This window comes from Rhineura floridana, chromosome 22, assembly GCF_030035675.1.
Source record: "Rhineura floridana isolate rRhiFlo1 chromosome 22, rRhiFlo1.hap2, whole genome shotgun sequence".
NCBI lineage: Eukaryota > Metazoa > Chordata > Lepidosauria > Squamata > Rhineuridae > Rhineura > Rhineura floridana.
Window position 1 is genome coordinate 11,992,745 of NC_084501.1, and position 20,901 is coordinate 12,013,645.

Consider the following 20,901-nt stretch of genomic DNA (forward strand, 5'->3'; position numbering starts at 1 on the left):
AAATAAATAGGGTGATAAAATACACCCCTGTCTCACACCCTTTCCGATGGGGAACCAATCGGTTTCTCCATATTCTGTCCTTACAGTAGACTCTTGTGCAGAGTATAGGTTGCGCATCAGGAGGACACTGAGATGCTGTGGCACCCTCATTTCATTTAAAGCATTCCATAGTTTTTCATGATCTATTCTACACAGTCAAAGGCTTTGCTGTAATCTATAAAGCACAGGGTGATTTTCTTCTGAAATTCCTTGCTCCGTTCCATTATCCAACATATGCTTGCGATGTGCTCTCTGGTGCAATCCAGCTTGGAGATCTAGCATTTCTTGCCTTTGTTGTAGAATCTGCAGCATTACTTTACTTGCATGAGATATTAAGGCAATAGTTCGATAATGGTGATGATAGTCAAATTAAATTACATTTATATAGGGGAGGCTAAGAGCCGCCCAACCCCGTTGGCTCCTCGTTCCCACGACTCTCTCTCCCTGCGAGTTTCCGGGTGCGTGTGTGTTGGGGGGGGAACCTTTTACAAACAAAGGGTTAAAATCAACCACGCTGCAGGCGACGGGCGGGTCATTCATTCTTATATAACTTTCACGTAAGGCTGAGAACCACCAGCGGGCTCCCCATTGGCCCGTCCTCCGGGATGGAACGCGACGCCGTTGGTTGCCTCCCATTCATAGCCTGGCCGCCTCCTGCCGCGTTACTCCCGCTCAGACACGTGTGTCGCCCAAACGGCCGCTCTCTTGTTTACCTAAAGCGGGAGGCACGGAAAATGGAATAAGCACAAAGCGAGGAGGAGGGAGTGGGTTTGTTCTCCCTAGAACATTCCTGCCTACCCAGATTCCTCAGAGGAGGGTGCGTTTCAGCACCCAAGGGTGCAGCTCTGGTAGAGCCAGATGACAGATGGGGGGGAGGACGACACATGATCTGTGATGCCCTTCAGACGTGGCTGGGCTCCAAGCTCCGTCATCATAATTTCCCTGACTATTGGGCATGCTGATTTCAGGAGGCTTCTGGGAGTCTTGAGTCCAGCGGCAACGGGGGGGGGGGGCTTTTAAGTGGACAGCTTATCCCAGTCTGCATTTGAGCTGGCATTTTAAAAAGTATTTAGATACGTTTTTTAAAAAAAAGTTTTCAAGATGTTTTGTGTTAAAGATTTTTTAGTGTTTTATCGCTTGTTTGCCACCCTGGGCTCCTGGGAAGGTGGCCAGGATATAAACTTAATAAATAATAAGGCAAATGTTCCTCTGCCCATTGGCCATGCTGGCTGCTGGGAGCCAGAGTCCAGCAATAGCTGGACGGCTCCAGGCTGGGGGGGGGGGGGCTGCTCCAGGCTAATATTCCAGCTACTCTCTCTCTGGCTCAGAGGCAGGAACTCTTGTAGCCTTCCATCGGAACTCCCCTTTCCTTCTCTTAACTTTGCTTACAAGGCAGTCTTCCTGCAGAACGTTGGCCTACATTTGCACCTACATGTATACATTAGCACTTGCATGTTGTGTGCAAGTTTGTGGTGTGCACCTGTAGCCCCCCCCCCAAGTCTTCTAAGAATCTAGTGATCTTTAAAAGTTAGAGTGCCTGCTTTGCATGCTGCAGGGGTGCAGTGGTCCGGGGTCTCGGGTGTGTGTGTCTTTGACCCCTTGCTCTTTTGAGAGCAGGGTCCCAATGTCTCCAGCATCCCATGAGCTGACCAGCATGAAAGGGGATTGTGTTAGCAACTGAGAAGAGTCTTCTCACATGCTTCGTTATCCTTTCCTGCTGATTGGAGTGAAAGGAAGTGAGTCAGCCACAGAGAAGACTCTTCTTGGTAGCTAACACTCTACCCTTTCATGCTTTTTGGCTCCTAGGGGTGTCTGTTGTTGTGAGGGAAGGCATTAACAAGGATCTCATTCTCAACCCACAGCACAGGGATGGCTGTGACTGCCATGAAGGGACCCTGCACTTCTGAATTTGCCACTACGCTACTGGCATGCGGAAGGTCCCAGGTTTGGGCCCCAATGGCACCTCCAGGCAGGGCTGGAGATGTCCTCGAAAGTTGCTGCTGTCAGTCAGTGTAGACAATACAAACTAGACAGGCCAAGGGTTTGACTCCACCTAAAGCAGCTCATGTTCCAAAAATGTGTCATTGATTTTTAATGGAGGGGAGTGTTCAAAAGTGTGACACCCCCCCCGCAGCCTGAAATGGCACTTTCTGCTGACACTCACTCCAGACTGTACCACTTCCCTTCCACCTCATTTTGCTGTGTCAATAGACCAGCTGAGGCTGGGACAGGTGCTTGTTTTGCAGGGACGGAGCTCATCCAGAACCTGTTTCCAGGGCCAGGGTGTGGGCTACCATCCCTTGGAACACCTTAGAGCCGCTCCTGAGCTTAAAAACAGTTTCTGGGCTTTCAGCAGGAGCAGCTGCGCCCTCCCCAGCATGAAGCAGAACCTGAACTTCACCTGTTAAACTTCTTCCTGACATGCCTCGGTGAAAGGAATATGCCATCCCACCTTCCCTGCCCCACTGCAATAGCAAGGGTCACAAATTCACACCTTTTCTCATCGCGGCATGTTAAATCCTTGCCCAAGGCTTCGCCAGTGGAAACTCTGCCTGGAATGTAGGCCGATTCTGTCACACAGTCTCTCTCTGGGGAAAGGTAGCAATCCTAAATCTAATTGCCCCCCCCCCATTAAAATTCTCTGGACGTGCCTTGACAATGTAATCCTATTCATCTTTCAGTTTACTCCTAGGTAAAGCATACGCCCTAGATCTACCTTGGCAGAAAACTCTTTAATTTGTCAATCTCTGTTTGTTTGTTTTCTTGCAGTGTGTCTACAGTCTCACCAAACCTTTCTTGCAGAGATATGATGCTTGCCTGCGAGCCCTCCCCTCCTCCCAGCCATTGGCTAAGCTCCTGTGATGTCATGGAAGGCTTGCACACTTTCTGAACTGCTCAAAACAAAGGACTTCTGCACACAGCGTGCAGTTAAACTCTGGCATTCATTCCCCAAAGCATCAGGGAATTGCTGGTCTTGGACTGAATTAAATAAATTCAATTCAAAGCATCAGGGATGGCTGCCAGCTTGGGTGGCTGGAAAAGAGGTTTAGACAAATTTATGGAGGATAATATTTATTTATTTATTTATTTAATTAATTAATATCCCACTCTTCCTCCCAGAAGGAGCCCAGGGCGCAAACAAAAACATCTGAAAAACAAAAGACCTTGCAACATATTAAAACATCTTTAAAAAAACAAACAACGTTAAACACATCTTTAAAAGCAATTCCAGCACAGACGCAGACTGGGATGAGGTCTCTACTTAAAAGGCTTGTTGGAAGAGGAAGGTCTTCAGCAGGCGCCGAAAAGATAACAGAGATGGCGCCTGCCTGATATAGGAGGGGAGGGAATTCCAAAGGGCAGGTGACACAGCACTAAAGGTCCGCTTCCTATGTTGTGCGGAACAGCTAAGGCTATTGATGGCTACTAGCCACAATGTTCTATGTTCTGCCTCCACGGTTAGAGGCCTCTGAATCAGTTGCTGGGAATTACAAGTGGGCAGAGTTGATGTTGCTCTCTGGTCATGCTTGGGGGCTTCCCTTTGGGGCATCTGGTTGGCCACTGTGGGGACAGGAGTCTGGACTAGATGGGGCCCCTCTAGCCTGATCCAGCAGCAGGGCTCCCCTTCCCTGCTCACCAACCTCCAGAGAGGAGTCGGCTAACTGCTTGCCGCTGGCAGTTGCTACTGCTGTTGGCAAAATGCCAGCCGCCAAACTTGCCCGCGTTTTAAATTTATTTATTTATCTGTGTCGACAATGCTGACTCACTCCCCTGTTCCAAGCAGCCGGCTGGAAGAGGCTAATGAGGGAACACGAACCGGAAAAAGAACACTATGTTCCCTAAGCTCAGGGAGGAGAAATTTTCCCCTCTCTCTTAAAAATTAAAGATATGGTGATTAAACTGCCTCTTATGTAATGTATTCCCAAGTTTGGACTGAGGCATGTTATTGCAAACGCTAATCGGAATATATTGCAAATCCTACAGGTCAACTGTCACTTGAGAGTTGCTTCATGATCACGGTGGCCGAGGTCACAATTCTGCATGTACGTATAGGAGAGTAAGATTCCCACACACACACACACTCTTTGTGCCAACCAGATGCCTGTGGGAAGCCCTGGGCGCAACAGCAACTCTCCTTGCTTGAAATTCCCGGCAACTGGTATTAATCAGAGGCAAACTACCTCCAACCGCAGAGGGAGAACACAGCCATCATAGCTAGTAGCCACCGATAGCCTTGAAAAATGGAAATGGACTGCCTTCAAGTCGATCCCAACTGATGGCACCCCTATGAATAGGTTTTCACGGTAAGCTGTATTCAGAGGGGGTTTGCCATTGCCTCCCTCTGAGGCTGAGAGGCAGTGACTGGCCCAAGGTCACCCAGCGAGCTTCATGGCTGTGTGGGGACTCGAACCCTGGTCTCCCAGGTCATAGTCCAACACTCTAACCACTACGCCACACTGGCTCTCACTGATAGCCTGGTGTGTATGTACTGCCTTCAAGTCGATTCCGACTTATGGCGACCCTATGAACAGGGTTTTCATGAGGCTGAAAGGCAGTGACTGGCCCAAGGTCACCCAGCGAGCTTCATGGCTACGTGCGGATTCGAACCCTGGTCTCCCAGGTCGTAGTCCAACACCTTAACCACTACGCCACACTGGCTCTCAGTACTGATAGCCTTAACCACCAAGAATTTGCCTAATCCTCTTTTCAAACCATCCAAGTTGGTGGCTGTTGCTGCCTCTTGAGGGAGCGAATCCCAGAGTTCTAACTATGCGCTGCGTGAAGAACTATGCGCCTTCCTGTTGTCCGTCCTGAATCTTCCAACATTGATCGGACAACCCTGACGTCTGGCATTATGAGACACCTTCTCTTCAGATCCGCTGCCTCATGGCAGTCAGTCACCCAGTTTTACTCAATGGCTTGTTTTGTTTCGCTGGCAGAGTCGTATCGCTCCATGCTTGAAGATGTACGTTGCACAGGGTGGGGGGGCAGTGAGCCGCTGAATGAATCACCGTGTCGCTGTGATTCATGCAAGGCCTGCTCACTGTGCCCCTCTGCCCAAGTCGCTCATCATTAATCACCCTCCTGTTGAGAATTGGGCCTGAGTGGGAGAGCATGGACAGGGTCACTTTGATTTAGGCTGGCTCAGAGGTGGAAGATGTGTGCTGCACCACAGCCAGATAGCAAACGAGCGAAGTGAGCCATGGGGAGTTTGGTGCTGGTCGTGAGATTTGCACTATGGAAGAAAAGGGGGGTTCAAATAAATATTAGCAGGGCCTGCGACAAGATGTTGCAGTGCATCCTCCTTACTCACAGGAAAGTTCCTGTCCAAGGTCCCAGACAGCTGTTCCTTCCAAGCAGAGAATTCCACAGCCCTGTCCCAGTTTTCCTTCCCAAAATTGCATACATACCATACATTTAAAGCACATTCCACTGCTGCAAAAAACTAAAAAATATCCTGGGAACTATAGATACAGGGTTCTGGGAATTGTAGCTCTGTGAGTGGTAAATTACAGTTCCCAGTATTCATAGAATCATAGAATAGTAGAGTTGGAAGGGGCCTATAAGGCCTTCTAGTCCAACACCCTACTCAATGCAGGAATCCAAATCAAAGCATTCCCAACAGATGGCTGTGCAACTGCCTCTTGAATGCCTCATGTCAGATTGTTGGGGGGGCATGAAATGTGCTTTAAATGTTCTTTGAGGTTCACCCAATCAATGGTTTTGTCTCTGTTTCTCACTTAGCACTCACTCTCCTGAGTTTGCTATAATTATCGTTATTAGATATAACTGTGTCCTACCTTACAGGGCTCTTGTGAGGATTCCTGAGATAATCTACATCTCAGGGATCGGAGAGTGCTCTTGCACTCAGGTCCTGCTTGCGGGCTTTCCACAGGCATCTGAGCGGCCACTGTGAGAACAGTATACTGGACTAGATGGGCCATTGGCCTGATCCAACCAGGCATTTCTGGTGTTCTTATATAAGGGATGTGCTAAGCAGTGGTTGTCATTCCTGTTCTTGTTCCAATCCAGGTGCGTGTGTTAAAACACCCCAGGTACTGACTCAGTGTGAAATATACGAAGTTCAAATAGCAGAATTTCCAGCCTCTGTTAATGGTTTGCTAAATGTTTTCAAAGTCTTTCTAAAGATGCTTTTAAGGTGTTTTGTTTTAATGTGTTTCAAAGTCTTTTGTTTTCAAGATGTTTTGGAGTACTTTTAGCTTTTTTTGTTTGCTGCCTTGGGCTTCTTCTGGGAGGGAGGCGAGATATAAAATTATTAAATAAATAACAATGATAAATAACTAATCGAACCCAGATGTTGTTGGGCTCCAGCAGGCAGCGTGGCCGACAATCAGGGATGGTGATGGGGGTTCAGCAACATCTGGAAAGACCACAGCGGTTCCCTCAACGCTGGCTGTCGTCATAAATCGTTTTGTTTTGTGTGCTTATATATGGCAAGCTCTGAGCTCTTGTTTGGAGCAAGACCGGGCTATAAAAATGATACATAAGAAAATAAAACAAATTAGGCCGGAGTTTAGCTAGTCCCTAAATAAAAAGGTGCACATCATCAGTTATATATCCCCTTAGAGACACCAAATTGCCTTCCATTGAGAAGGGGCAGAATTCATTTCCATTTTACAGAAACCAAAAGCCTTCCTTGTGTGATCTAATCAGAGTCTTTCTCCTACCACCAGTTTTACATATTTGGCAATGTGTTCTTCGTGGAGCAAATTAGCAGCATTTTAAGAAGCAGGCTAGATGGAATCCCTCTGCATACCTTTTCTACAGCTGCTGACTTAGCTGACATTTCCCCCCCTTTTTTCCTTTTTTGGAGGAGCCCACTTTTGAAAACAAGCAGGGTGACAATTAGAGATTCTCCAGGGCTGTTGTAGAGGTTGCGTTCAGGGTGGGCAAAAGGCAAGGCTTCCTTCTTCAGGCAGTGCACCATCATCACCATTTTTTAGGGAGTTTCGTTGCCACAAAATGCAGCTTTGAAAGAGGATTAGACAAAGTCGGGAGGATAGGACAGCTGTCAGAAGGTGCTGCTAATGATAGCGGGAAATGGACCCTCCATACAAAGGGGCAGTCTACCCTTGGATATTACCTGCTGGAGAATAAACAGCGGGGGCGGGGGCAAGGACCACTTTGGCCTCCTGACACACTTCTAGGTGTCCAGGGAACATTGAGCTGGCCGCTGTTGCCTGTTAGGACTAGGTATCCCCATCTGATCTGACCCAGTCAGGCTCTACTTATTCCTCCTTCCCCCCCCCATTCAGCCCTGTTCTCCCCTCCTTCCCTCATTACTGCGTGCTACCCCACTCAGATCCTTATGACATTTGGGTCTCTGCCCCGCTGACCACCCCCCCACCCGCATGGACCTCTTCCCGTCGCTGCCTTACTGATCACACCTCCCTCCCTCCGGGGCTCCTCTCCTGCTCCTGCCCCCGCCCTCCGCCCGCACGCCGCTGCCACGTGCCGCTCAGCGCCGGCCCCAGACACGGGGCGGGCCACCCGCCTCCTTTCCCGCGCGGGCCACATGTAGCCGCCTGTGCCCTGCTCCGGCAGGCCGACCAATCGGCGCGCGGGGCCCCGGCGACTGGGCGGTTCCGGCGCGCGGCGGGCCAATCGGGGTGTCTCGAACGCGGGGGGCGGGGCCGGCGGGCTACAATGTATCCGCAGGGCGTTGTACGGAGGGCGGATGAAAGGGGAGGTGGGCGTGGTCTGTGGCGCACGTGCGGTGGCGCACGTGGCCGCGTGGCGCCTGCCCTGAGACCGGCTCCGGCGCGGCTCCTGCCTGCCTGGTGGAGAATCTGAGCCGGGCACGGAGCCGCTCAGAGCCGCCCGGAAGAGCTGGTGAGTAGGTCGAGTCTGCTTCAGCCCCGGGTCCGCCTCGCCTGCCTGCCTGCGTGCCTGCTCTCTCTTGGGTGCTGGGGCTCACAGGGATCAGCACCAGGATGTCCTGATCAATAATAATGATAATAATAATAATGTTGATTAAGTCTGAAATCGAGATGTTTTGCCAAACTGCAGAATGTCTGCATTTCTTCGTCCCGTTCCTCTGGGCGCGTGCAGAGTGCCTTGCATTTCGACGCTTGGGAGCAGCGCAGGCGGGGTGTGTGTGTTCGTGTGTACGTGTGGAGATGAAAGTGGGAGTGTTTGATTATGGGCTGGATCCAGTGCTGTGCCTACCCCGAGTAGACCCGCTGGAAGTGAACGGGTACGCCCCGCCTGGGTCCCGATGGGTCCCACTCTAGAGTAGGACAATCCTATGTGGAAATAAATTCGGCGCTGATCCGATTGCGTTTGCGCCTTGTGGATTGGGGCGGTACGATCTGGGGGGGAGGAAAGGGCCAGATTAATTCTGTGTGGATGGAAATGGAGAAATAAGGGCGCAGTCCTACCCACTCCGCCCCTTTTAGATCCTAAGGGTTGAAACCGATGGACGTTGCAATCCTTTATATGTCTATTTGGAAGGAAGTTACGTTGAGTTCTGTGGGTTTCTAAGCCCAGGTAAGTGGGTCTAGGATTGCAGTCGAATGCTTTCTTACCTGAGAGTAAAGTCCAATGGGAAGGTTGGCTGGTTCAGATCCTATGGTACTCATCATAGTTTGACAACTTATTTAATTCCACTCTATATTTGTAATTTTATTGGGGGTTTTTATTGCAGCAGTACTCAAGCAAAGGAATAGAGTTTGACTTTAATTGCAGCGCAGTTGGTTTTTATTGTATCCTATAAACTTGGGAATTCAAATAATAAAATTTTAAGTGTTACGTAGAAAGAATTTATAGGTTATATCGGGTTGATGTACGTGAACTTAAATTCTGATAAACATGACTATCTCCTGGTATAATCTAATAATTTGCTAGTCATTCAGCAATTTAATCTAACAGTTTAAACAATAATTGACATTGGTGCAAAAAGTATCCATAGATTAGTGGATGCCTCACCTGTGTGCTGAAATTATTTCCCTGTGTATTACTCAAAAATTGCTCTCTACAAATGATTCCAGCTTTGTTGTTATTTAGAGTTTTGAAAACAAGTTTTCATTTTGTTGTTTATGGACATGATATATCAGCTTTATAGCTATTCTGTGTGTCTCCAGAAAGTATATCTGTTCTATAACATCCTGCTCATCTGTGGCAATTAAAATGAACCTGCAGGTGAACAAGGCAGAAGACTTTGCAAACTTGGAAAGAATTGGGGTTCTGTATTTTCCTTTAAGTGTGTTATGCCACTAATGAGACTCTTGCAGATAGGTGTGAGCAGGTACCCTAGTAAAATGTTTTTATGGACTAGTAACTTCGGTAGATGTGCTTCCTTTGCTGTTTTTTTGTTAAAAAAAACCCACAAAAGTATTATCAGGGCAGTTCCAGAACAGGGTGAGCATTGCTAGAAAGATTTGCAAGGATGGAATCCTGTGTTTGAAGAATTCTAGGGATAGCATTATATTGCTGTTTTTTTAAAAAAATATTGTTAAATACCAAAGTAGCACTTAATTAAACTTTGGAATTCACTGCTATAAGATGTGGTGACAGCAGTTGGGTTGCGGAGAAGGAGAAATGGATCACTGGCTATTAACCAGTACATCTAAGTGGAACCTCTCTGTTCAGGAACAGTTTACCTTTGAATACCTGCTGCTGTCTTTTCGTGCCCACCTTGTGGGTTTCTTGAAAGCAGTTGGGGCTGGTCACTGTGGAAAAGGGGATGCCGGATTAGGTTGGACTCTGATCCGGCCGATTGGGGCTTTTTTGATTTTCTTTGCAAAGATGCTGCCAACATCTGTGTTCCATTGAGCTACCCCTTTTTCAGTTGCAAGCTGGTCTTTGTGGTTCTGGTAGCAGAAAGTTACTTAGCATGTACCCAATCCTACGCATGCACATTTACTCAGGAGTAAGCCCCGCTGGCTGCTTTGGAAGCTATTAAGAATCCTCACAGCAGCGCTGTCTGTCCTGCACAACAGAGCCTTTAAACCTGTGTACTTGGGGGAATAAGTCTCACTGCCTTCAGCGGGGCTTGCTCTGAAGTAAGTGTGCAGCTTTGCAGCTTGGATGCATGTTTTTTTACTCATAAGGGAATCTCGCCAACAGGATTTACTCCCAAGTAAGTGTGGTATGGTTAGGGTGACAGCCTGTGTTTCTGTGCTTGCTTTCTGGGAGTTAAATTCTGCTGAAGTCTGCATGACTGATGTTTTGGAATAAGATTGGGTCTTTGGAGTTCTAACCACCTGGAATTGATCTTTGAGGGCGAACAATCCATGCCCCATGCAAATCCGACCACTTCTTGAGGGATACTCCATTAATGATAAGCATACTTAAGTGTTAATGCATTCTTTTGTTGCTGTACAACCTTTTGACAAGGATTCCACCGTAGCCTCCAATTCCCAGTTGGAATTCGCAAGTGCGATGGTTTGGAGAAAATCTGTGGGGTGTGAGAGTAGGGGTACCCTGTTCTTTAGGGGGTGAGGGAAGAATCGGGTTTCAAGGGGGGGTAATCCTTTTTTCTTTTTAGAAAGAGGTTCTTGGTTTTTTTGGGTAAGAGAGGGTTAAACTCTGTGGTGCTGGTGAATGGATCTGATTTGCTTGGGGGGGGGCTGCATGAGCGTGTGTGAGGCGCAAGTGAGCATGTTAAGATTTGGTAGCCCAGTCACAGAGCAGGCTGGGCAAATGTGCAACAGTCGAGGTCCTCGGTGTTGTGTGAAAGAAAAAGGGGTTGCCGGATGGATTCCTCAATGTGCTGGGGTGCCAGGGATGTCTGGTGGACACAAACACCCTTTTGAATGCAGCGCTCCTCAGCTGTGTCCATGTTGCAGAAAGTGAGAGTCTTGGATGCACCCGCTTGGCCACGGTAGTGAGCATACATGAATGTGCAGAAATCGGCAGAGTTGATAAGTGATTCGCTGGCAGCGTGTGACGCTTCTGTGCGCATGGGGGGCACGTGGTCTGCTTCCGTAGAGAGAAGCATAGACGCAAGTTACATACCTATGTGCTCAGAATTATTAGCCCTTCTATTTACGCGTGTTAAATCCATGTTGGTCTTTCCATGCAAAATATTAGCATTCTGTATTGAAGGTAGATGGTAGCAGAGGCATTCTGGCTGCAAATGTCAGGGGGGCAAGACGTTCTTCCCCTGATCCGTAGACTTATTTTTAGTTGAGGAGTCTCTAATGCACATCTTGCAATGGAGCGGTTGATGGCGAAGGTTTGGGGAACAGCCGTAGCTCTGATGAAGATGATGATGAAGAAGACGTATTAGTTGCTTGATACCTGAAGGTCTCCAAGTAATTTAAAACATTGTTACAAACAAAAATAAATATGACATACTATTAAAACAATAACTGTTGCAGCCACAGGAGGGCGTGTCCCTTATATGGATCAGGTTGGCGTACATCGTTGAGCAGGGACGGGTGGGTGGGGGAGGAATCCAAACATAAATGCTCTGTCTCCAGCTAAGTCCTATTCAGAGTAATCCCACTGAAATCAGTGGCCGTCACTAACTTAGATCCATTGATCTAAGTGGATCTACTTTGGACTTAGTTGGATACCAAGTTCTGGCTTGTCACACTTGGACTAGCGGATCCCACTGTATTTCAGTGGGAGCTAAGCGAGTTGGGTCCGTTAAGCTCACACTGGGTCTACTCTGAGTAGGAGCAGCCAAGAACCATCCGTCCTTTGCGCAGGGGTGGGTGGCATTGCATCCTTGGCCGGGCAGACTTTGCGCCTTGACTTAGTTTGACGGTGCGCCATCCTGACGTTTCTGGCGCAAGGCATGCTGCAGGGGATCGAGGCCCCTGGGAGCTCTGAGCAGGTGTCAATTGCGTTATAAGGAGGTGTCCTCTGCCTGTTGGCCCAGCCCGGCCCTAACAACCTAGCTGGTTATTAGCATGGCGTCTCTGTGCAAAGGCAGCCACTGGCCAGGACAGCGTGCCCAGCCACCTGACTGGAGGGTGTGGCTGGGTTGTGGAAGAAAGAGGCCAGTGGGGTGTGGTGCACTTTCTCCCTCTCACCCCCTTCAGACTCTGTGTCCCCTCCCCCCCCTTGCGCTGCTTGTGATCTTCCCGCAAGCGTGGCCTTTCTGTTGCAAAACAGATTGCCCGGTGCAGCGGTCCCATCTAGCGCAGGCTGTTCTTAAGGGTGCAGCAGAGTTCAATTAAATAAGTAAATATTTTGTGGGAGGTTGCACCCCCCCTCCTGGAGTTGGGCAGAACCCCTGCACCGATTCGGCACCTTGCAAATGCTCTGTGCTCTTTGATTTATTTCGTTTAGGTGTCTGTTCACAGCTGTGCAGCTTCAGCAGTGTGGGGTGCCCAAAGTGATGGCATGATTCTTGAGAGGCCTGGCCGACCGTGCTGACGCCATTTCTGGAAGGATAGGGTTTACTTCTGAAGAGGGAGGTTTGCAAAGGACAGCGTTGGTCCTTTCTAGCCCCCCTCCCCCATGCACACCTTAGGCTGTGTACACACCATACCTTTAAAGCATATTTAAAGCATGTGGAACATCCTCCAAAAAGTCCTGGGAACTGTAGGATGGCCCCTCGCAGAGCTACAGTTCCCAGGACCCTTCCCAGACTGCACTTCCTAGGATTCTTTGAGGGATGTCATGTCCTTTAAATGTATGGAGTATACGCAGCCTTGCAGGATTTGTCCAGGGCTGAGGTTCATGATCGAAGAGGGATTTGAACCCAGCCCTGAATTCTGCTAAGTTGTGCTGGTGCTCAAAAGTTGATTTAAAAAAGGTTTGGCTTTGTTTTTTGTAAGATCCCCATTGGCAGGCAAAGACCGCATGCTTTGAAAAGTCTGTGCTTTGGTTGGTTAGTCAATCATTAAGGTGTCTCCCCATGATTCCTTGTCTTTCTTGCAACAGACCAGCCTTCCGCACAACCTGATAAAAGTTTTGGGGTCCTTCAGCTCCTACCATCATCATCCCTGACCATTTGCCACGCTGGTGGGGGCTCACAGGAAGTGGAGTCCAGCCATAGCCACAGGTTGGGCGAGGCTGTAACAAGGGCTCACCGGCTGTAACCAAACTGTGGCATTTCGGGACAGAAACGATCTTGGTGGGAATTGCAGGGCTTTTGTTGTTGTTGTTTTAAAAAAAACTTTTGTGTTTAAAAGCAAGTTTCTAGTTTTCATGGTAGAGAAGATTTTGTTTGTTTTTAAATGCTTGTGTGCCGACCTTTAGTTTAAAAACCTCCCCTCATTCGTTCAGAGTAAAAGATCTGTTAGTTTCGCTTCTCTCCGGTTCTCTTTTTTCCAGTCTTAAATTCAGTTCTCCACATTTTTGCAACAATTTGTGTTGTTGTTTTTAAAAAACATATCATTATATGTTATGTTCAGTTACATATTATTAATTTGTATGCATACTTCCCCCTTACGCATGCATTTTTGTAAACATTGGTTGGTTGGCAACCTGCATTGCAAAATTCTGATTAAGTGTGAATTTCCACGGGAGGCTGTGTTTCAGTTCTCCTATTGTTTCAGAAATTTGAATTTGATATGGGCTTTGAATGCAAACTGAGAACAAATTTATCCCTCAACCCTAATCATTCAGCAATAACAAGCTAACAAATACGATAAAAGTCATGTTAAAATTGGGTGCAGAAGACAGCTGTTTGTTTGGCTGCCTGTCCGCAAGTCACGTTGATGACCTTTCCCTTTCTTCAGTCCAGTTATCTCGATGGCAAACATGGAGTCCTCGAAGAGCGTTTCTTCCAGCGAGTCTTTGTATTCGATCGAGAGCGCCACGAGCGAGGAAGAAGATGATGAGCAGCGCTGTGGCGACTTCAACGTCTTCCTTTCGGATAGCGGGAGTGATGCAGAGAAGGAGGTGGAGGCCTTGAGGCACCGGCGGGAGGCATACCCAGAGGGGACGGGCTTCCTCTTCTCCCCGGAATCGGGGCGAGCTGATCCAGGCCTGCTTTGCCGGGATCGCAAGCGCCGGACACGGAAGCCACTTGGCTTGCTGGCTGCGGCCAGGCTGCGGCCTATGGGCTCTTGTTGCCGTTACCCAGTGGTGCTTGATGAGAGTTGCTATAACCACTTGGTGGACACAGACGGAAGCCTGCCCAGGAACGCCGTGAGCCAGAAAAGGACAGAGAGTGGCAGACGCAAACGCCAGAGTGATGCCATGGGAGATGGCCAGCCCCATAAGTACCCGAGACAGAGGAGCAGTGGAATAGAGGACCGAGAGGATTTGCGCTCTCCCTGTTGGACAGAAGGGGACCATCTCTTCGCCCAGAAGGTTGGTTTGCCTGTAGAGGCCAGGGATGGAGGGATGAAGTTGGCTAGCTTGGGAATTAGTGGAGCACACCAACTTAAAAACAACAAAACACGCTTCTACTTCTTGTGATTGCCAAGATTCTTGCAAGTGCATAGGCGATACTTGCTGATATCTCAGCAGCCCGGGGTTGGGTGGCTGGGGTTCCAAGCAGGATTCATTGTGCACTTGGCAGTTGTGGAGTCGGAGTTGGGAGCAGTTTTGGGTGGAGTCGGAGTCGGACAGTAGAAAAATAGAGGAGTCGGAGTCGAAGATTAGTCTTGAGTGTCCTGTAGATTTTTTTTCTTGTCTCCACAACTAGGAGAATATACTTAGTATAGTAAAGTAAAAATAATTATACAGAATACATTATGTAAAATAAGAGAAATCATGCCAATTTCTCACAACTGGTGTAATTCATAGAGGCCACAAAACTCTGGATTTCTTGTGGCGGAACCTGGGTTGCCTTGGCATAGAACTTGGATTATGTTTTTATTTATTTATCTCTTTCATTTATAAAACTATTTATATGCCACTGTTCATAGAAAAACCCAAGTGGTTTGCAACATATATAAATACAAAATAAAACCGTACAAAAATTTAAAATCGGAACTAATTAACTGGGTGTTGTAGAAAGATACCTTCTCAATTGCCTGCGTACGCCTTGTGACATGAACAAGTTTTCAGCAAGTCAGAACAGAAGGTGCCTGCCGAATCTCTAGTGGCAGAGGGTTCCGCAGGACCGGGCCGATAACGCCAAAGGCTCGATTTCTTGTTGTCGCCAACTCGGGGGATGACAGATGATGCCCCTGCAGTTCTGCCTCCTTACTCTTCCCCTTTTTCTGTGCAGTGCTGGGAGCTCCAAGGTTTCATCCATCCTCTGGTGGGGCTTCTCAACAGGCTAAAGACGGGCCGCTTTGACCGAGGTAAGCAGCCTGGCAGCAACATTTGTTGTTGTGTAAAGGTGTATATTTGTTAGCAGAGAACGGCAACGGTCTGAAATGTGTGTGCACCAGTGTGTGTGTTTACCTAAGAAAGCAGGCTTTTACCCTGCATTGGGATCACTGAGATTTAAGACTTAGTAAAATAAGAAAAGCTACTTTATTTATAGAAATACATAGATAGGAAGGCATGCCTAGTTCTAACTAGCTAACTAAGTAGGAGGCGCAATGCCCAGGCTTGGGAGTTGCCCTCATGGGTCAGGAGAGAGAGAGCAGAGACAAAGGTGTCTCCTCACTCTTGGACAGTCGAAGAAGAGAAGAGAGGAAAGGGCAGAAGGAGGAGGGGCAGATAAGCTCCCTAAGACATGTCAGTCTAACGACGGAAGGAAGTCAGTCAGAGCATCACAGGTAAAAGTAGTCAAGCCTATCCATCTGGAGGACCCTAACTCTATCTCCCTTCTGGAACGTAAACAAAAGAACAAAACAGGACTTGCTCTTGCCCCACTTCCAACACATTTAGAGTTCGGGCTGGTGTGGAAACGGAGCATCTCTCCCCTTGCTTCCTTCCGTTGGTTCACATCTGAGCACCCTCCCTCCGGTGCAAAGCTTGCAACAGAGATGGACAAAGTATCAGTTTCCTAGTCATTGGTGCATTGTAAGCTCTTTTGCAAAGGTGCTGCCATCTCCTCTTCCTGGCCTCCTGACCAGGGGTGGGATGATGGGCATTGTTTTCCATTCTGTCCTGTATTTTTTTTTTGGTATGCACTGCTGTTTCTGTTCCGCTGCAGTTTGTTTCCCACCAAAACCAGCATTGTATATCCCGCTGTGGTGAAATGGTGTAATTTACACAATTGATGTAATTAATTTCATCAGTGGTGTAAGTTACGTTATCATTACCATATTCCACAGCATTCATTTCCATCTGAAGGGGGACATAATCATTTATGCATGCCAGCTGGTGGCTCCATGACAGTGGGGCAGTGGAATCCGCTCCGGGTTTTAGTCCGAACGTTTGGGGAGCTGGTCAAAGTGCTGAAGCACTGAATGCAGAGCCGCCAGTCACCTCTGCAGTTACATACCATTTGTGGACTGAAAGCAGCATTGGCAAATACCAATCATATTTGCCAGATCGATTCCCATTTGGGACATGGGGCGGAAAAGCCAACGTTGGCAATTTCCACCCCTGTTTTGTGCTTCCGTCAGAATTCTCTGGCGTTCCTAGTCCAAAAAGGGCTTCTTGCTAGTCAGGAGGAAGCTGTCCTTCAGCAAGAAAGTCTCAACTCTCTCTTCTTTTGCCGGAGAGATTAAGGAGGGCAGCTTTTGTTAAGTGCGGTTTCTTAAAAAAGTCAGAGTTCGCTTTCAGAGAGGTATGAACGAAAGGACAGGCCCGCACAGAAGCGGAGAGGTCTGGTTTATGTAATATATGTTTGTTTTCTCCTGTCGGGGAAGCGAGTTATGTAATAGGAGCTCCCCTGGGAAAACAGCCGCTTCCTCGCCTGGCGCAGACTTCAGCCGCCTCGCGCTTGCTCCTGTTACCATGGGGAGTGTGTGTGTTTTGCACAGACAGGAGGGGCAAGGCAACTTTTTGAAAAGTGTGGCAATCTGCCATCTCCACAAGAGAGCTCAGCTCGGTTCTTGAATGCTTTGCTGTTTTGCTGCAAGGGGAGCCCCAGAGGAAGAGAACTGTTGCAATGCACCCATTCTTCTGCCAGGGAAGTTGCAATTAAAAGTTTCTGCAACCTGGCTGTAGTTTCTAAAGCAGGTGATGGAGATCTTTGAGTCAAATGAGTCCCTCCAAGCCTTTGCGTCTGGCCCTCAGAACTCTCCACAGGCCACACACGCGCCCGCCCCCCCACTGGCTATGCTTTACGCCCTCCTTGCGTGGTGTTGCCTGCCTTGGCGTGCATTCTTGGTCTGTGATCATGCCTTGTGCTTACCAGGATGGCAGATAGGGAGAGGTGTATAGAAACTAGCTTACTGTACAAGGGTGACACATACGTATTGCTCTGCCCTCTTCTGCCTCTGGCTCCACCCACCACTGGCATGTGGCCCCTGGAAAGTTGTCCATGAGGGAGCATGGCCCTCGCACAGAAGAAAGCTCCCTACCCTGTGCTAAAGGTTACAGAAAGTGGTTTTTAAATGGCGTGTTTTCATAATAGCCGCTGTTGTGGGTGCCCCGTGATTATGCAACCACATAACTCTGCATTTCCCCTTTTATTCAGAGGGTTTCTAGCTCCTTTGAGGCTGCAGAGTATTTGCATGAGACCAGGCCTACCTCTCCAGGCTGAATTTGGGGCTTGGGGTGGGAGTCTGTTCGCCCCCTCCCCAAAAGGAGGGGGTGGATGGGAGAGCGACTTGTGCAACCTTCTCTTCCAACATGTTTTCACAAAAGTGAGAAATCGTGCTTGGTGTATGTTCCTGTTTGGGAGGGGCTGTAGCTCAGTGGTTAGAGCACCTGTTTTGCATGCCGAAGATGCCAGGTTCAATCGCCGATGGCATCTCCAGGTAGGGCTAGATGTATCTCCTGCCTGAAACCCTGGAGAGCGTCTGCCAGCCAGTGCGAACAATGCTGGGCTAGATGGACCAATGGTCTGACTTGGTATAAGGCAGCCTCCTGCGTTCCAATTTAAATCGGTCCTTGGTTCAGCACCATGAGGACTGCAGTCTTGCTTGATTTTTATGGCAAGGGCTGCCGCTCATGGACAGAGTGCCTGCTTTGCACACAGAAGGCATGAGATTCAATCCCTGTAGGCATCTCCAGATAGGGCTGGGGGGCGTCCCCCGTCTGAAGCCCTGGAATGCTGCTTCCAGCCAGTGTAGGCAGTACTGAGCTAGATGGACTCAATATAAGGCAGCGTTCTGGTGTTTCTGGATAACTAGATAGTATTCTCTCCTTTTTTAAAACAGTGCTGACTTTCTGTGCGGACGTAGACTCGCACGCATGCTCTCCGCAGTTTCCAGATAAGGGGAAAGTTTAGGTGTCCATAAGGGAACCCTTTTAGATGGGGAGGCTTGGAATGGGCACCCTGCCTGCTATCGTTAGCATGCTTCCCACCCCTGAATCTGTGCTGCCCACACACCTTTTTGAGTGGGAAAGGATTATGGGTTGTCATCAACGATGGACTAACCACCCCATCTCTCTCTCCTCTCTCTTGGTTTGATCATCCAGGGCTAAGCAGCTTCCAACAGAGCGTGGCTATGGATAGAATCCAGCGGATAATTGGCGTCCTTCAGAAGCCAGAGATGGGGTAAGGGATTTGCAGCTTCAGACGGTGGCTTTTAAAGGCAAACTTACTTAATTCGCACTTTCCGAAACAGTACGCTAAGTGAAACACGCCCATCCTTTGAAATTTGCACTGGATTTTAGTGGTACAGGTCTCTGGCCACGCAGTGTGTATAACAATGCACATCCTAGAGTGATGTGTGCAAATAAATATTAGCAAAAAATAACATACAAAAATGCATTGTGTGCCAGAAAGTTTCATTGCAAAAATGTGTGTGCTGGACAAAATTGTACAGAAACTTGTTTGAGTTAGGAAAACTTGCGCTAAAATCCTGATGAATTTTCATGAGGCATCTGCGTGGCTGTGAGGTTTTAGGAAACAGCATTATACTATCTAGCTCAAGTTGGTCCATCTACTCAGTATTGTCTACAATGACCGGCAGTCTCCACGGTTTCAGGCAGGGGACATTTGCAGCCCTACCTGAAGGGATTGAATCTGGGACCTTCTGCATGCAAAGCAAATGCTCTGCACTAAAAACAAGATTCCAGTCCTCATGGTTCTGAATTTAGGGCTGATTTAAATAGGAACCCTGGAAGCTGTCTTCATACTGAGTCAGACCATTGGTCCATTAAATATAGTATTGCAGACACTGACTGGCAGCAGCTCTCCAGAACTTCAGACGGGACAATCCCAGCCCTCCCTGGAAACACTAGCACTCAGTAATGGCCCTTCCCCTAAAAAAAAAAGTGGGAAGGTTCTAGTCCTCATTGCTCTGAATAATACGCTGATTTGAATAGGAGCATTGGAGTCTGCCTTACACCGAGCCAGATCATTAGGACGTCTAGTGCAGCATTGTCAGCGCTGACTGGCAGCAACTCTCGAGGTTTCCTGTCGGCCTCACCTTTGTGTTGACGCTTGTCCTCCTTTTTCTGTTCCAGGGAGCGTTATCTGGGCACCCTGCTACAGGTCGAGAGGATGCTTAAACTCTGGTTCCCTCATGTCGCCTTGAAGAATGCGTGCCCTGACTGCAGCGTCATGGTAGCTGGGAATGCGTGCGAGAAGGTGAGAGCAGGGTGTCCCTCTTCCTCCTTTCCCCCTTTTCCCGGGGGCTGGGTTACGCAGTCCGCAAAAATCTACATGAAGCTTAACCACTGTGGGATCTGTTGCCCCGTGCTGAGCGTTGCTTAACCTGAAACGCCAAGAGGCTTATGCTCAACCTGATGCCGTGCTTTTCTTTCTCCCCTCTGCAGCAGTCATCCGCAGAGGCTAGGCTGCCACCCAGCCGAGACCCCTTGCACCACTCCCCTGTGGAGGAGCTTTACCAGCCACACCTTGTGGACCCGGTCTTGCCCGGCGACAAACCCAGCACTCACTGGGGGGAGACTCCCTGCTTCCTGGGTGACTGGCCTGCCGTCAACTTGACTTGGATCCACACCTCGCCCATTTCGAACCCTCCCTTGGGGCACGTAGACTTCAGCCGGACGAACCCTGTGTTCGGGCAGGCCTTGTTGGGGCCGAACCCCAGCGCCTATGGGGTCGTCGTCTTCCTCCAGAGCAACACGGCCGTCCCAGCACCCTTTGGCCGCTCCACCTCTGTGTCCCCCGGCTGTGTCCCCACGACCCGCTGCCGTTCCAACAGGCTGCGCCTGGGCCCCGGGGACCTCCCTCGGTGTCAGAGCCTGCCAGGTGCCACGGTGGCAAGTAGCCACCTCCCAAGAGGAACCCTTGGCTGCCTCTCCCAGTCTCTGCCCTGCTTGCCTACATCCAGCAAGGCGTCAGAGGGACGGGACATGGCTGACCGTGGGAGGCCAGCATATTACTGTGACTCCTGATGCTTGGTTATCTGTATCTCCCGAAATGTGTGAATTTATTTTATTGTTTCTCTTTGTTTTCTTTTTTATAAATGTTCCCCTTTTTTCTTTCCTTTTTTTTTTTAATTTAAAGCATTTCACGTGCAAAGCAGGCTGTCCACCAGGACAGGAGTGGGAAATGTTTGGCTTCAATAAAAAGCACCTGGATGGTTGCCGAATGAGATTTTGCAATGTGTGTGTGAGTCCCTCCTTTGACATCGTGTTCTGTTTGTGCGTTACTCGTGAACTTGTTTAGAAACGTGCCTGGATTGCTCTTCTAGAACACTCAAAAGCGACTCCCTAAAAACACAAATAGAATCACATTAAGGAGAGTCCTACTGGGTCGAACCCAAAGGCCCGTTGGTTTACTGGTGGAAGGCGTGTGCTGGATCAGTTGAAGCCCACAAACGGGGAATAGAAGGCAGCTGCCATAGCTGCCCTCCGGAAACCAGCATTCAGAGGTAAACTGCCCCTAAACCAGGAGGCTCCATCGTGGCTCGTAGCTGTTGAGACACCCAGTCTCCATGAATTTGTCTTCTCTCTGTATAGCAGGTAAACTAAGGTAAACAATAAAAAGACCCAAATGGAAAGGTA

At 48.8% G+C, this 20,901-nt stretch overlaps 1 protein-coding gene across 2 annotated transcripts; it reads left to right on the forward strand.

The window, feature by feature from the left end:
* The first annotated feature begins 7,718 nt into the window (after nt 1-7,718).
* CIART (circadian associated repressor of transcription) lies at nt 7,719-20,491 on the forward strand. Of its 2 annotated transcripts, none has more exons than XM_061606591.1 (6): nt 7,719-7,893; nt 13,701-14,277; nt 15,143-15,218; nt 18,403-18,481; nt 19,396-19,519; nt 19,708-20,491. In XM_061606591.1, the coding sequence occupies exons 2-6, from the start codon at nt 13,714-13,716 to the stop codon at nt 20,287-20,289; spliced, it is 1,425 nt and encodes a 474-aa protein (XP_061462575.1). In that variant the 5' UTR covers nt 7,719-7,893; nt 13,701-13,713; the 3' UTR covers nt 20,290-20,491. The 2 variants fall into 2 exon arrangements, with proteins under 2 accessions (XP_061462575.1, XP_061462576.1); XM_061606592.1 differs by lacking the exon at nt 7,719-7,893 and adding an exon at nt 8,445-8,550.
* The last annotated feature ends 410 nt before the right edge of the window (nt 20,492-20,901 follow it).